This window comes from Lactuca serriola, chromosome 4 (genome assembly GCF_051521515.1).
Source record: "Lactuca serriola cultivar US96UC23 chromosome 4, Lser_US96UC23_V15, whole genome shotgun sequence".
NCBI lineage: Eukaryota > Viridiplantae > Streptophyta > Magnoliopsida > Asterales > Asteraceae > Lactuca > Lactuca serriola.
This window is the reverse complement of record NC_136411.1, coordinates 232,693,722-232,709,800: the sequence shown is the minus strand read 5'-3', so window position 1 is coordinate 232,709,800 and position 16,079 is coordinate 232,693,722. Positions and strand designations below refer to the sequence as shown.

The following is a 16,079-nucleotide window of genomic DNA, read 5'->3' as shown; positions in this document are numbered from 1 at the left end:
TTATCAAGCTTTGTATGGACAGAAGTGTCGTACGTCGCCTTGTTGGCTTGAGGCTGGGGAAAAACATTTTATGGGACCGGAGATGGTTCATCAAACTGTTGAAAAGTTGAAAATAATTAGGGAAAGAATGTTAGCAGCTCAAGATCGTCAAAAGAGTTATGCTGACAAAAAGCGAAGACCGATGACTTTCGAGGTTGGAGATTCGGTTTTGCTTAAAGTCTCATCGTGGAAGGGACTTATAAGATTTGGTAAAACGGGAAAGTTGAGTCCAAGGTTTATTGGACCGTTTAAAGTTCTTCAGAGGGTTGGGAACCAAGATTACAAGCTCGAATTACCCGAAGAACTGAATGGAATTCACAACACTTTTTATGTGTGTTATTTGAGGAAGTTCACGGGAGAAGTTCCCGATATAATTCCAATTTCCGAACTGAGAATTGATGAGAACAAAAGGTTTATTGATGAACCAGAGGCAATTGTTGACTAAAAGACTAAGAAGTTGCGACGCAAAATGGTTGGGTTAGTGCTTGTCCGATGGAAACACACGAATGGGCGGAATCTCACCTGGGAGACGGAGAGTGACATGTTGAGTCGCTATCCGCATTTGTTTGTTGATGTGTGATTCCGGGGACAGAATCATTCTAAGGTGGAGAGAATTGTAACGCCTATGTTTCCGGGCTTGCCAGTTTTAGCAATGTAATAGTCTAGGTTAACCTTTGTAACCCGTTTTGAAATAATAAGGTTGTATTATTTGAGTATTATGTGTTTTGTGCTTAATTGCTTAATTATGTGGTTTGATTAATTAAAATAAAAATAAGCGTCAAAATTTAAGTGTAAAATAAACTTAATAACTTTGATTAATGTTGTAGTAGTTGAAACGAGGTTTCCGAATATATATAGAACGCCCAAATCTGACTTCGTATGAGGAAGTTATGATTTATCGAAGTTTCGGCTTAGCAGTATGCAGCCTGTTTTACTCGATTTGAGGTTGAGGGGTTTTTAGCAGAAGCAATCTAAATGAGAATCGAAGATCTCGTTGTTAGTATCGAAGCGATAAAAAGTTAGGCGAGAACGGACGTCAAAAGAAGAAGTTATGAATTTATAACGAAGTTTGTCTGTCGCGGCCTATTAAAAATAAATAATAAAAATAAACTCAAATTTAGCCGACAATGTCTAAACGAATGTTGTAGAGCGTAGTCTCACCTTTCCGTGGATATAAAGAACGTCGAAAACGGAGTTCGTATGAAGAAGATATTAATTTCCGATGTTTATTAAATATTTTGTATTTATTTTTAAATGGAAATTCGGAAGCATTATCCGAAGCCGAGTCACCGGTCCGATCCGACTTACGCCCCGCGTAAGCGAGTACGCCTCGCGTACTCCGAGGGATGTCGACACTCACACTCGAGTCTTCGAATACGTAAGCAGTGACGTATTCGGACCAGTACGCCCTGCGTACTTCGAGGCTCTAGCATCCTATAAATAGGATCCGAAGGCAGCCAAGTCTTTTGCTCATTTTCTCTCTTCTCTCTCCCGTTTTGCATCGTTTTGTGTGCCAGAAATATCCCGAAGCCCCGGTATCATACTCTAGCCCCGAGGCAAGTCCCGAGATCCCGAAGATCCTGAGAAGTGCGGTTTCCGAGTCGAAGCTCTGCCCGTGAGAAGTTCGATTTTTGAGGAGATCTTCCAGATATGCTGAGGATTACTACTTCTACAAGCTGTAGTGTTGTCCGATCATATTCTGATCAAGTGAGTGTGTAGTTACTTTCTTCTATCGCATAATTATGAAGTATTTCATACGGAATACGTATTATGTGTATAACTTTGTTGTTTATATGTGTGAATGTGTATTCACTTTCTTCTAACTCATAGACATGATTTGTTCTCTATGAGATATATGTTATGTCTGTGTGCCTCATCTGTTATGTGAAATATGTGTTGATTAAAGCATGCTATACAAGTTATTAACTATGTATACAAATGTATATTTTTATCTACTAATATGTTGGGTAGAACATGGGTAGATAGTTGGTGTGTAATAAATAGATGAGAGGCCTTGTTGTTGTTTGCTTTAGTCATCTAGCGGAGTTTAGATAACGACCACATACTTTTCTAGAGAGTCTTGTAGAAACATTAGCAGGTTCGCCACCTATAGGTGTTAATGAACTTGGGTGTTCATTCGCTGCACTCCATCCCCCTCATGGTTGCCTTATTTGACTTATATTGTTGAGGTACCCCCGAAGCATGTGTTGTCGCCCCGATGAAATATTCTTAGACTAGGTCCCTTACGATTAGTTGTATTAGGGACATTAAAGTGAGAATAACGGGAATGGGTAATTGGGTTATTGTTGGTTGGTGAAAATTGAATATGATATTTATTGTGGGTTGAAAACTCTATATGCTCACCAGGCTCCCAAGCCTGACCCACTCAGTTTTAAATTGTATTACAGGAAGTGGCGGAAGGGCATGAGATGGATGAACCATCAAGTTGTTTTGTTTACAAGTCTGCATATGTTTATATTTGTTAAATGACTTGTAATGTATTCGTTTATGCTTATTGGTCTGTATCGGAACATGACACCCCGAGTTTTGATTATAATGAAAATACATTTCTTTTATGAAATGCTTCGGTAAACATTGTTTTATCATGTTTTGTTTTTGGGAACAAATTCCGCAACTCTTTCAAATCAAAGGATTTACTCTGAAATATTTAAAAGCATAAATGAAAATCGGTCTTTTCTGGCCGAGATTTTGGGGATGTCACACGGTGTGATGGACTCAACGAGTCCAAGAGCTGATGAGAAAAATTGTTCTCATCTGAAATCCTACAGGCCCCCTTTTTTCTTTCCAACCCGAGCCATACCAGATGAGCATATTCAACGGTATAGAAGATTTATGAAGCAAGTGAGCACCCTCCAAGTGAATGTTCCATTTGTTGAAACGATACTTCATACACCCAAGTATGCAACTTTGCTTGAGAACCTCTTCACTACAAGACAAAATATGGAAGAAGTTGCTGAAGTGTTGCTAAACGAACTGCCAGAAAAGAGGGGTGATCCGGGAAGCATCTTTATACCTTGTCAATTTGGGAACATAAATTCTACACATGCGTTAACCGACTCGGGTGCAAGTATTAATCTAATGTCATATTTTTTCTTCAAGAAGCTAAATTTGTCAGAGCCAAAGCCAATTCATATGAAGATCCATCTAGCCGATAAGACAATAATACATCCAAAAGGAGTGTGTGAAGATCTTCTCATCAAATTCGATAAATTTGTGTTCCCCGTGGACTTTGTAGTTCTTGACATAGAAGAAAACCCTAAAGTTCCAATCATTCTTGGGAGATCATTTTCGAATACTGCTGGTGCATTAGTTGATATGTGCGAATCTACACCAACACTAAGGGCGGGGAACGATTCAGTAGTGTTTAAAGCAGAACAAGAGAAAGAGAATGAGGAGACAAAAGACGGAAAAGTTTCCTCAATGGATTTTGATGATGCAGTGTTGGAAGGAGAGCTGGTGCTTTTACAAGAAAAAAATCCAAATCAATATCTATTACCTTTTGGAGGGAATTTCGATGCTGAAAAAGATTTAAAGGAGATAGAAAGGTTGTTACAGGAAGCTGATTCGAAAGGAGCAATAAAAATTGTGGAAACCTCACCGACTCGCTAAGTAGCATCGACTGACTCGACGAGTCCAATCCAGAATTTTAAATATAATGAAGACCTTACCTTGCTTGTTACAAGTTCCCTTTTTGAACATGACATGCACACTTCTCCTGATCCTTTAGAAAGTCCAATCGAAGAGGCTGAAATTGTTGAAAACATTAACTTCCAACATGCATAATTGGCTTACCTTGACATGATGATAAAAGAAGAAGCAATTCAGCTTGACGAGAGGGTAAGTTTGGGAGAAAAAGAGAATGTAAGGGCTTGGAATGGTGATATGAATAGCTCGTCCATTGAATCACTCATAGCTAATCGAGACATCGAGTCAAATACAATCAAGAGAACAAAGCCACGAGCCCGAGTTGCTACTAATTATGATGTATTTGCATTTAAACCATCAGATGCTTTAGAAGGTAAGGAGGAATCCTTAATCTCAAGTGATGATAAGGTGCCAATTGTACGGGAAATCAAGATTGACAAAGAGGGAGTACAAAAGATGGGTCCAAAGAACGGGGTAACGAGGAAGAAGGTTGGGAAACGGATCAGTTATGCTATAGAAGAGGATGTTACGAGGAAAAGGAAAGAGGAATTGTGTCGGGCATATAAGAGAAGGATACATGCTTATAAGACAAAGTATAAACAACAGAAGATTAAGCGTGAATTCCCGATGAAGGAAAACGAGGAAACGTAGAGCGGAAAGAAGTCCAGCTAAATACTCTTCAAAAAGAAGCGCTTTCGAGAGGCAACCCGCGTTTAGCGTTTGCTTTCTTTTTCTTTTTCTTTTTTTTTTGTTTTTTTTCTTAGGATTTGTTTTTATCAATCTTCTTATGTGTTTAAAATGATTGCTTGAGGGCAAGCAATGCTCAATTGTGGGGTGGCATACATTTTATTTTGCAACCTCAAAATTTTCACATAATGAAAAACTCGACGAGTCTATAAGTCTACTCGGCGAGACCATTTCAGAAGTACCGAAAAATCGATGAATCAGGCATCTACTCGACGAGTAGGTCCACCTACTCGACGAGTACATATTTTTACCTCAAAAAAAATTATTTTTATTACATTCTGTAAAAGAGGGGGTTTTTACCCTAATTTGCAAACACTCAGCCATTCATACGAGCCGCCTCCCCACACTGGACGTGCAAACACTCTCAAGCATCCATCTTGAATCTTCTCTTCTTTTGCAAAATTCAACCAACAAGGTAACAACTTTAGCTCTTTATCCTTTACGTCTTTCGATCTTTGGTGTAATAACAACTTTAATTTCTGGAAAATCCCGTTTTTGGGAAGACTTGGATTTTAGGGTTTTGATTTTTGACAAATTGGGACGTTTTAGACGTATATTTTTACATTCATAGACTCCTGGGACATACCGAAGCAAACCCCTGAAATAATTTATGCATTTGGCCGGTTAATTTCATCATAACAGATTTGGACTCCCGTAGTTCGTCCTACTTGCCGAGTAGTTCGTCGACTCGGCGAGTCCATGCTGCTGATGCCCAGTATTTCGCCATTTTTAATACTTTAGGTATTTTGTTTGTGGTTTTCTTGTTTCTTTGCTGTGTAGGAACCATGTCTAGGAGAGGTCAAAGCTCACGATGAGGCAGTTATGGGGACATCCCACGGTTGACTTTTCCAAGCATCACAAACAAGTCTTCACTCACATGTACCAAACGCAAGTTGGAGGCTTTGAAGCGAAAGGAAATATATGTTCCTAATGAGTTGGACTGGTCATGGATGGGGCAAGCTGGGCTGGAAGAATAATCTGAGACGGGTGGAGTCGGTTGTTTAAGCTGCAACAGCCCGTATATCAAGAACTTTGCTGGGAGTTCTTTGCCACCATCTCTTTCCGGGGTGGTGACGACTACTATAGTCCGAACATCATTTCATTCTGCCTTGGAGGAGAGTTTCGCTAGTGTAGCATTGTTGAGTTGGCATGAAGGCTGGGAATTTATGATCAGAATGAGATCATGTCCGAGACTTTTGAGTTATTTTTGGAGCAGTGCCACAAAGATTTGCCCGAGGGTTTGGTTGCCTCTACTTGGTGGTGTTGGATAAGGTGTCTAAGTCCATAACTTATTTGGTATATACTTGACCCGACCCGGCATGGTCCATTTGGGTTGCATTTCATCTGAACTATTTATGGATAATTTTATGAGAGTTATACACATATGTTTATTAATATATTATAAGTTATAATATATTAATATGAAGTTATGTTATTTAATTAGTTTTAGTCTTAAATTAATTATGAATTAATTCAGAGATTAAAAGGAAGGCTAATTAGATTATGGGCTATTGGTTTTATATGGTGTGGGCTAAGACTCATTTGTTAATGGGCTAGGCTTGGATGGAAGTCCATGGATGATCCATGGAGCTTTTAACCCATGGATCCTTGGAAAAGGAAAGGTCATGGGTTATTAGGGTTTCACCCTAACCATGCACACTATATAAGCATGCTTATGATGCATGAAATGGCAACTAGTGAACTAGTGGTGTATGCTTGTGTGTGGCCGGAAATATAAGTGTGTGTGTACTCTCTCAAAGTTTTCCAAGAGTTTGTGGTGATTTTTGATTCCATTTGAGGCACTCACACTATTGGTTCTTGGCCCTCAAACTCCAAAGAATCAATCCCATCAAAAAGGTATGTAATCTCTTCTAACTCTTTTATGTTTAAAAGTACCCCATGCCATGTTAGATAGGTTATGAACCTTGGAAAATTATTATTTTGCATGTATTTAGACAACCATATATCTAAGGTTTATTAGGGTTGCATGCACACTTAGGAAGTGTTAGATTGCTCAAAACCCAACAGGTGGGACACCATTGCTAACCGGGTTTACTTACCTTCATCCACTCAAGAGGGGAGCATCCGTTCCCCGATCCATCGCCTAATACATCGTCTGATCGCGAGCTCTATAAACGTGCGAAAGGATGACGATAAAGTCCCCACTCTCGACATCTTCTACATGTGGAGTATTATTACTCCTAATGTATTTTGCAATTTGCCATATTGCATGGCAAAATACTTGGCAGAGGGGGAAGTGAAAGAGCGGGTGACTTCTAAAGTCAATGGTGGTATGTTTGTGACAAGGCTTGCGAGAACTTATGGCATTTTGGACTTACCAGAGGCATGAACATTGACTATGAATCCTAGTCCTCACTTCAGCACAACTTTATTTAGGAGGGATAGGATCCTTGAGGATTATGGAGGGGGACATATTAACATTCCAAATGATGATGAACCGTTGGTGCCAGAAGAACTGGGAAGGAGGGTAAGGCAAAGGAGAGAGCGGGTGCCACAAGACCCACCGGTTATTCTAGTGGATGACAAGCTACGTATGGATTGGTATAATGTTGAGCTACGAAGATACCAAGAAGACATCAGGCGTGGAGTGAACTTTGTCAATGAGTGTGTTGCTTGTTTATTTGAGCAAATGCATTTTACACCAAAGCCCGGATTCCCGTATATCTCCAGTTGGGATGAAAGGGTGCAAGCGAGAGGAAATCAAGCGAGTGGAAGTGGAGCCGGAGGAGAAGAAGACGAGGAGGAAGATTGATACTTTATTTTATTGTGTTTTTGATGTTGAAGTCTATTTACTTTTCTTTGTGTTGGGTGTTGAACTTGTAGGATGTTTAAGTAGGAATATGTTTTCTTTTATTACTTGTGGTTGTTTTCTTTTCAGATTGAAGGATTGGATGCATGCAAGAGTCTCAATTGTCAAGTCTAGAATGAGGATTGGGTCGAGATGAGAATGTGCATGAGTTAGGGTCGACTCCATTATCAAGGAGTGTGTTAGAGTGATATTTGTTGAAGAAAAATGAAGAAAACACACTGAGTTATCATACCCAGCCACATCAGAAATGGAACCCAAAAGCAGAATATTTATATTTTTCACTCAGCGATGGACTCGCCGTGTGCACATTACCTACTCGACGAGTCCGAGTTCAATTTCTCGATTTTTCTACTTGATACGCTGTTGCTCGTCGTGTTTCCATATAGACTCGACGAGTTTACCACTTTTTCATTCTCAAGGCTTATATTATGCTCATATTCACTGTGGGTCTCGCTCATATTCCTTAGAGTTTTAATTTCTGAAGATTTTCGAGTATTTTTCCTGCATTTTTTGGAACTTTCCCACATAAGATATGACACCCAAGGCATGGATGATCTGTTCCCATGTCTAAAGTCGATTGAAGATGGAACTTTAACATGAAGAAGATCGACCTCGCCACTACTACCCCAGGGGAGTTAGTTCCAATTCTCTCTTTATTTTCTTATTATATTTATCATGCATAACATGCAATGTGGACATTGCATAAATTAAGTGTGGGGTAGGGGGTTGGTTACATTAGTTAAAATTTTAGTTAAATTTTGAAAATTCTAAGCTTATTGCATAAAAGTTGCTAGGATTAATTTAGAAAATCATGGTAAAAGTAGTGAGGATTCATGCTAGTGTTATGTTTGATGATTGCATGAAGATCCAAATGTTTAGTCGAGCTTATACACATTTTAATGCATTTGTGGTCTCCCTTATTCTAGTGAAATCATGAGACAAAAACACAACCTCGCTTAGTTTGAGGGATGCAATAAGTTTCGCATCGTGTACTTGAAATGTATCTAGGAAAATTATTATCCTTAATCAATAAAGGTTGATGTTGGGCGCCCTTGTTTAAGCATGTAGGTATTGAGTGAAAAAAAAAGTGAGTACATGTAAAAAGAAAAGAGAGAGAATTACAAGCAAAGTTGTAAGAATTTTGGAGCAATCAAAGTAAAGATCAAAAGATCAAAATTCTACAGAAAAAAAAAAGTGAAGATACCAAAAATCAAAGAAGGTGGTGAATTCAAAGAAATCAAAGTTCAAATTATCAAGAAAGTGAAGAATTCCAAAAAGCTCCATAGTGGTATCAAGAATTGTAATTTTTAAAATATGTATGCTTGGGTTGCTCAACCAGAAACACCTTGAGACTAGGAGGTTTTTTGCGGATGGATTCGGAGGGATGCATAAAATGAGCATTGTTTGGAAAAAGTGAGCGAGTGTTTATGAGGATTGTGAGTATGTAGAATTAAGGGGGGTCCTTAGGAAAATTATTTAGACACAAATGCATGCGTTGCGGTCTTGACATAATGGTTGGGTTGGATTGGGATTGTTTATGTAATATTAGTGTGCTTAATTTCAGTTTTGCTTGGGGGCAAGCAAAAGTCAAGTGTGGGGTATTTTGATATTCTCATATTTAGCTATATTTTTATGTTAGATTTTTATCATTTATTGTCTAATTAATTGCATATTATGGACAAAAGATACTTAATATTGTTCAAATTATATTTTTAGTCCAAAAAAGAAGCTCGGAAGCAAAAGGAAGCAGGAGATATGAACGGAAGCTCGGGAACAAAAGAAAGAACAAAAAGGCTTAATTCTGAGGCTACTCGGCAAGTAGGGTCGTCTACTCAACGAGTAGACATGAAGATTCGTGAAGCAACACGTGGAGTCCTTGCCATATACGGATTCCTCAAGGGGGACTTATCGAGTAGCCCCTGTTTTGAGAAAATTTAAATAGACTTCAAAAACCCGAATTGTGGACTCTCTCTGGATTTTTGGTGGAACACTTGGCGATCAAGGAAGTCTTGGAGCTCTGGAAAACGTTGCAGAACCCTAATCCTTCATTCTTAAGAGATTAAGGCACTTTATGTTTAATTTTCTACTTTTCCTTTGAATAGAATTATGTTAGGATTATTTGAATTCGTTTTTAAGCTTTCATACACTAAAATCATGAACGATTTTCGTTAGTTTCTACTTGGGGGAAACAATTTTGCACCTATCGTTTAATTTACTCTTTTGATTAATTGTTAGTTGGTGATATTGTTAAATTAAGCTTGTAAAAGACCCTTATGCATTAACCATAATTGTTTTTTGTTAATTGCTAGGTGATTAAGCTGCATGAACATCTCTTAATTGCTTATCTTATATAATTTATGTGAACACAATATTATATGCCTAGGAATAATGAACATGAAACTAGGAATAGTTAGAGAATGGGTAAATTAATGTGTGAGCTTGTGTGATACACCATCAACAAGAGGTTAATTGAATCACCAAATTTAATTAGCTAGCTACAAGTCTTATTTAACCCGAATAATTAACCTATGGAATCTATTAGTTTAATCAACTGTCCATTCCTTGAATTGGTATGTTTTCTAAGGATTAGTAATAGCGAATGCGAATCTAATCACAAGAGTCGGTAACCAATAACAATTAATCTATCATATTATCATAAAAATTAACCATAGGAGTAAATGAGTTGAACCTAAATAGAAACCCTTTTTGATCAAGGAATTTAGTTTGGTTTTACGTGTTTTCAGCTTTTAGTTGAGTAGTAATGTTTTAGTTAAGTTTCTAGTCTTGCAAAACTAGCGAAAACCCTATTTTCTAATACTTGTTTTTAGTTAATTCTATTTTTTAGTTTTAATTTTCCGTTCCCTGAGTTTGATACCCTACTTATTTAGCTACACCACAATTGATAGGTCCACTGCCTTTGTATGTCACTTTTATAATTAAAAGTAGGATTAAAACTAGTTGAGTTTACACACATCACCCAGCCTATTAAAAATATATAATTAAAAATAAAGTCAAAACTAGCCGACGGAGTCTAAATGAAAGTTGTAGAGTACATTATCGCCTAAGCGTGGATATAAAGAATGCGAAAAATGAAGTTCGTACACAAAGGTTACGCAATTTAGAAGTTGGAAGAATCACATTAAGCCCCACATAATGTGTTACGCCCCATGTACCAGGCGATAAGGGCCTCGTCCCATCGACCACCAGGCTCTCCCATTGGCCATCAGGTCCGAGCTATGCATGCGATGATGACTCATTACGCCCAGCATAACTGGGGTGAGTACACACCGCGTACGAGGGTGTTTCAGCCCCTATAAAACGGGTGCAAGGGTTCCGGGATTATTTGCTCATTTCTTCTCTTTCTCGTGCCGAAGCTCTGCATTTAAACCCTCAGAGCCATCCCGAAGTCCGGTTTTCATATCCAAGTCCCGAAGGAAGTTTTACGCTCCAGAGATTCTCGAGAATCCCGAGAAATCCGCTTTCTCCTGTCGAAGTTCTGCTTGTTTTTTGCTTTATCTTCTTCAGCCACCTCTTCAATCAAGTGAGTTCATGCCTCTATTTCTACTCTTTTAAATACTTTTTAAATGATTTTAACACATTACGGGGGAGAATACAAGTAAACACATGGTTAAGCTTGTGTGAAAACATCTATCATTCGTGATACGTTTCAGATTGTTTTTAATAACTATCATATGGATCTGTTAAAATGCAAAACATCTGAACTTACTTTAACCTTTGGGAATAAAACATGATTGTAAATAATGTAAGCTTATTTATACATTTGCATCATATTAAGGGTAACTATTTTTCAATATACTATTTTTATACATACAAGAACATTCACTTTTCATTATGGCCTTGATAACATTGTGAAAAAGGATAATCATTTCAGAAACAACATTATTCATTTTAATACGGGACTTAATTGAGAATCTGTGAGACATTCATCTTCATTATACCTATTAAGGTATTACTAGAAGTCCTGTTTATAACTAGAATCTCCCTTCCAGAGAATATGGCAAGTGTGTATAGATCTATACCGGACTAATGATCCCGCGCCCTGACTGCTAGCTACAGTCCCTGGGGTGACAAGTTTCATCTCATTTCGAAGCCCAAAGAACGTCACTACAGGAAAATTATGATATACGATTATAAAAACTCACTCGATAGACAATTATTATGGTATTATGTTTTCACGAGGAAAGTGACTATTACGGTCCCTTTTCATTTACAAATACGATATTCTTATAGTTTTGTTTTATAATAAGACTATACACCATTCTTTAAGCATGTCATAGTTGCTTACAACTTACGGTCTTGGTCATTTGATACTACATTTCACTTTTAGGAAAATAAGGGATTTTCCTGTTTCAAATACATACAATTTATACAACGATCTTTCATACTCATCTCATACATTTAATAGAAAATATGGGATTTTCTGGAAAACATACATGAACTTTCGAATGGCATTCATTTTCTCAAAACACTACTTATGAACTCACCAACTTTATTGTTGACACTTTTTCTTTGAAATAACTTGTATTCTCAGGAAACCGCTAAACCAGGTAGCAAATACTTTGAAGACTAACGTGCTAGCGTTAGTAACATATTTTGGATCACCATATTGTATTTGATTTCTTTTGCAAACATGTAACACATACAATCATGTAAAATTTTCAAATATATTTATATTATGGTGGTGTGTACTTTCTTTACTATTCATTTGTTATGATACTTGACATGACGTCCTCTGCCCCCGAACGTTTCTGCCATTCAGGTTTAGAGGTGTTACATCTTGTTCAATTTGGAGCACTTAGAATAAAGTGGAACACTTGGATGAAGCATTTTGAGTTCATTTGTATCACTTAGAACTCAATGGTCCACTTGGTATTCATGGAGTGTGTGACAAAATAATGGATCATCTGAGAAGGGATTGGATCGTCTGACAAAGGAACAGATCATGTGCCCAAGGAACGGATCAAATAAAAGGGGGTTTGGAGCAACTGGAAGAGCATTAGAGCACTTGGGAGTGATGTGGAGCAATAAGGGGACCTTATTGCGCCATCAGATAAAGGGTTGGGCCAAGAAGGACGTTGTTACGCCATATGCATTCCTTCTTGCGCCATGCTGCTCCCTCTTGTGCCACGAGGTATTTATTTTGGCTCGTTGGGTTTGCTATTGAGGCATGGAGTATGCTTTTACGCCAAGCATAGCCTTTTTGTGCCATGCATGTGGTTGTTGCGCCAAGGTGGTGATGTTACTCCAACCTAGAAGTTCTTGCACCACACTTGAAGCCTGTAGCACCATCCTTACACATGTTGCATTATCATAATGCAATATGGGTCATTTTGGTTCCTTGATGAGCCTTGGTATCGCTGATGAGCAAGGTAAGCTATGAAGTCCTCTCTGATGCTCAACATTGTTCAAGGACGCACACAAGTTGGTATTACACAAAGATTACTCCATGTTGTTATACCATGGTGGATGTTCGCCATTAGTGTTCATGATGTGCCAATTGTATATTATGATGCTCCACTATGGCACAAGGTGCTCCATCATGTGTGTTGTTGATCCTCATGGGTCGTATGCCATGGAAGAATGTTCTAAAAGATGTTGCATGTCGTAGTATGATTGGCTATCACCATTCATCATCCTATGGGCCAACGGGCAAGCCCCATTATTGTTTTAGTATTGATCCGTCAAGTATAAATAGACTCATATCTCCATCGTTGTATGTGCGTAGAAACTTCAAGAGAGTAATTATTGTGAGCTTGAGATCATTCCTTTGGAGCAGTTAGTAAGCAAGAGAGATTCTTTTGTTTTGAGAACTCAAGTAAGGTGTAACCTTTGTGTGTGATTGTAATTATTATTAAAAGTTAATGAAGTCCTTTCATTCTTTCTTGCCTGTAGATGTAGGTCACCTTGACCGAACCATTTAAATATTGTGCTCACTTGATTTACATTTTCAGAAGTGTTATTTTCATAAGTTCAATGAAGTTTGCTTTGATATTTGTCTGAAGTGCTTAACTTGGTTTTTTGTCACCCAACAAACTGGTATCAAATCTATGGCTGGAGATGGGAGAGTTAGATTAACAAATTTAATGGGTATGATTTCAGTTTCTGGAAAATGCAAATCGAAGACTAGCTTTTCCAGAATAATTTACATGAACCATTGTCCAAAAGTTAACTTAAAGAAATGAAGCAAGAGGATTAGTTATTGTTAGACCCGAAGGCACTTGGTGTGGTGAGATTATCCTTGGCAAATAATGTAACATACAACATTGTCAATGTGAAGACTACGTATGAGTTGATCAAGGCACTATTTAACATGTATGAAAAACCTTCAACAACGAACAAGGTTAACTTTATTTGATAATTCGTAATTCTGAAGGTGAAGGAGGGTGGATAAGTGACTGATCATGTTAACGAATTTAATTAAATCCTATCAAGGTTGATGTTGGTTTATATTAAATTTGAAGATGAAGTCATTGCATTGCTACTATTATCATCTTTTCCTGATAGTTGGTCCAGAACAGTGACAACAGTTAGCAGCTCGGCTGAGGGCGCTAAGCTGACATTTAATGGCATTCTCGATTTAATCATTGGTGAGGATGTATGCAAACAAAGTTCTAGAGAAGCTTCCAATAGCAATCTGATTACTGAATATAGAGGAAGGTGTCCAACAGAGGATGTAGGGGTAGTAGAAGATCAAAGTCGAGAAAGAGGGGTGGACAGAAGAAAATGTGGGGTGTGACTTGTTAGAACTACAAAGAGAGTGGTCATGTCAAAATTCATTGCCCAGTTCTCATGGCAGATAAAGGCAAAAAGCAGATGAATATGGCAGAAGATTTTAAAGGTGACACACTCATTTGTTCAGTTTAAAACTCAATAGGATCATTGGTTTTGGATTTTGGTGCGCCATTTCACACTAGTCATTCCGAAGATGTGATGTAGAACTTTAGGCATTACCAAAGGAAGGTCATGCTGGTAGATAACTAGTGTCTGCATATCTTGGGTTTCAGAAATGTTGTTCTTAATATGACTTTGGGTATGGATTTGACTTTGAAGAATGTCAAGTTAATCCCAGATCTAAAGAGGATGTTGGTATCAGTTGGACAACTTGATAATGAAGGTCATCATGTTACATTTTTTGATCTCAAGTGGAAAGTGGGAAAGGGAAACTTGATCATTGCTAAGGGTCGGAAACATGGTACACTATATATGGCGGAGGTTTATGAAGAGGAAGCAAGCACTGTCGAAGGAGTTGGAACATCCACTTTAGGCCACAAAATATTTGTTTATATGAGTGAGCAGGGAATGGGGAAGCCAGTATCCAATGGGAGGATGTCATATTTGAAGATTGTAACAGATGCTTTTAAGGCACGTTCTATTGGCAGACATAAAAAAATTCTATTTTGCAAAGATAGGCAATCCGCTTAATGTTTGGGAAGTCGGGTCAATTCATTCTGGTGTTTCTAGTCCAACTTTAGATTCTTTAGTGGGTGGATCCCAGAATCATGCAAACCCTATCTCTTGCCAAAGGATAGGAAAATGTCCACGAAAGAGTGGGAGCTCAGATAAAACTGGAAAGCATAGGAGCTCTGGTGATAATAATTATAACGGTAGAGTTGTAGGTGTTCCAAAGTCTAAACCACCTACTATTAAGAGGACCACTAAGCAAAGTACTCCAATCAGCCATTCTCCATCAACTAATGACTTGTTGATGTGTGAGAACGGGTTAAGAATAGAGGACAATTCTCCAGTTAAGGATGAGATAGATGGAAGAACACTAAGATGTTTCAAGTTAAGGATGAGATAAATGGCGGTATAACTTGCAAAGTAATATTGATGGTCAAGGGAATACAACAAAAGGGAGAGTACAATTTTCTAGTTGTGAAGATGAATACAATCACTTCTATGTTAAATGTGGTGGACTCTAAAAATCTCCATCTAGAGCACCTAGATTTGAATACATCTGATCTCCTTGATGATAACCTGGAAGGTGACATCTTGAAGGCACAGCCAGAAAGTGCTCTTACAACTGGTAAGAAAAAGCTGATGTTCAAGAAGAAAGAAAACATGTATGACATGAAGCAAACTTCTAAGAAGTGGTACTTAAAGCTTGATAACTTCAAAAATATGAATGGGTTCAGAAGACGTGAGGTAGATCATGGTTCTTACTTGAAGAAGTTAAGCTTCTCATACATCATCCTTGTATTAAATGTTGATGTGTTGATTGCTCGTTCCAAAACGTAGAAGACCAATGAGCTTAAGATGTGGTTCACCAAAGAGTTCGAGACATTGAACCAAGGAGGTACTAAAATGAAGAAAGTCCTTAGTCTAGAGAACTCAGTAGATGAATGTACTAAGATATTTACCACTGAAAAGTTCAAGCAACGCATGGCTACAACTACCATTGCAAGATTTTGAGGATCGGGGTTGACGTATAGAGGGATAGAGATTGAAAGAGAATGATGAAGACTTTGAATGGTAGATGAAGTTGTTCAAGACTTCAAGTGGGAGATTTTTGAGGTGTGAAGTCTTGTCCAACATGGAGCACTTAGAATCAAGTGGAGCACATGGATGAAGCATTTTAAGTTCATTTGGAGCACTTAGAACTCAATGGAGCACTTGGGGTTCATGGAGCATGTGGCAAAAGAATGGATCATATGACAAGGGATTAGATCGTCTGATAAAGGAACGAATCAAGTGCCAAAGGAACAAATCATATAAAAGGGTGTTTGGAGCACCTGGAAGAGCTTTGGAGCACGTAGGAGTGATATGGAGCAACAAG

At 38.1% G+C, this 16,079-nt stretch overlaps 1 protein-coding gene across 1 annotated transcript; it reads left to right on the top strand.

The window, feature by feature from the left end:
* The first annotated feature begins 15,079 nt into the window (after positions 1–15,079).
* Positions 15,080–15,541, top strand: LOC145099236 (uncharacterized). The gene has a single exon (XM_079036826.1). It carries the CDS (start codon positions 15,080–15,082, stop codon positions 15,539–15,541), a length of 462 nt encoding a protein of 153 aa, XP_078892952.1.
* The last annotated feature ends 538 nt before the right edge of the window (positions 15,542–16,079 follow it).

Coding starts and splice junctions, on each gene's coding strand:
- LOC145099236 (XM_079036826.1), top strand. CDS start 15,080: ATGTTTCAAGTTAAGGATGAGATAAATGGCGGTATAACTTGCAAAGTA.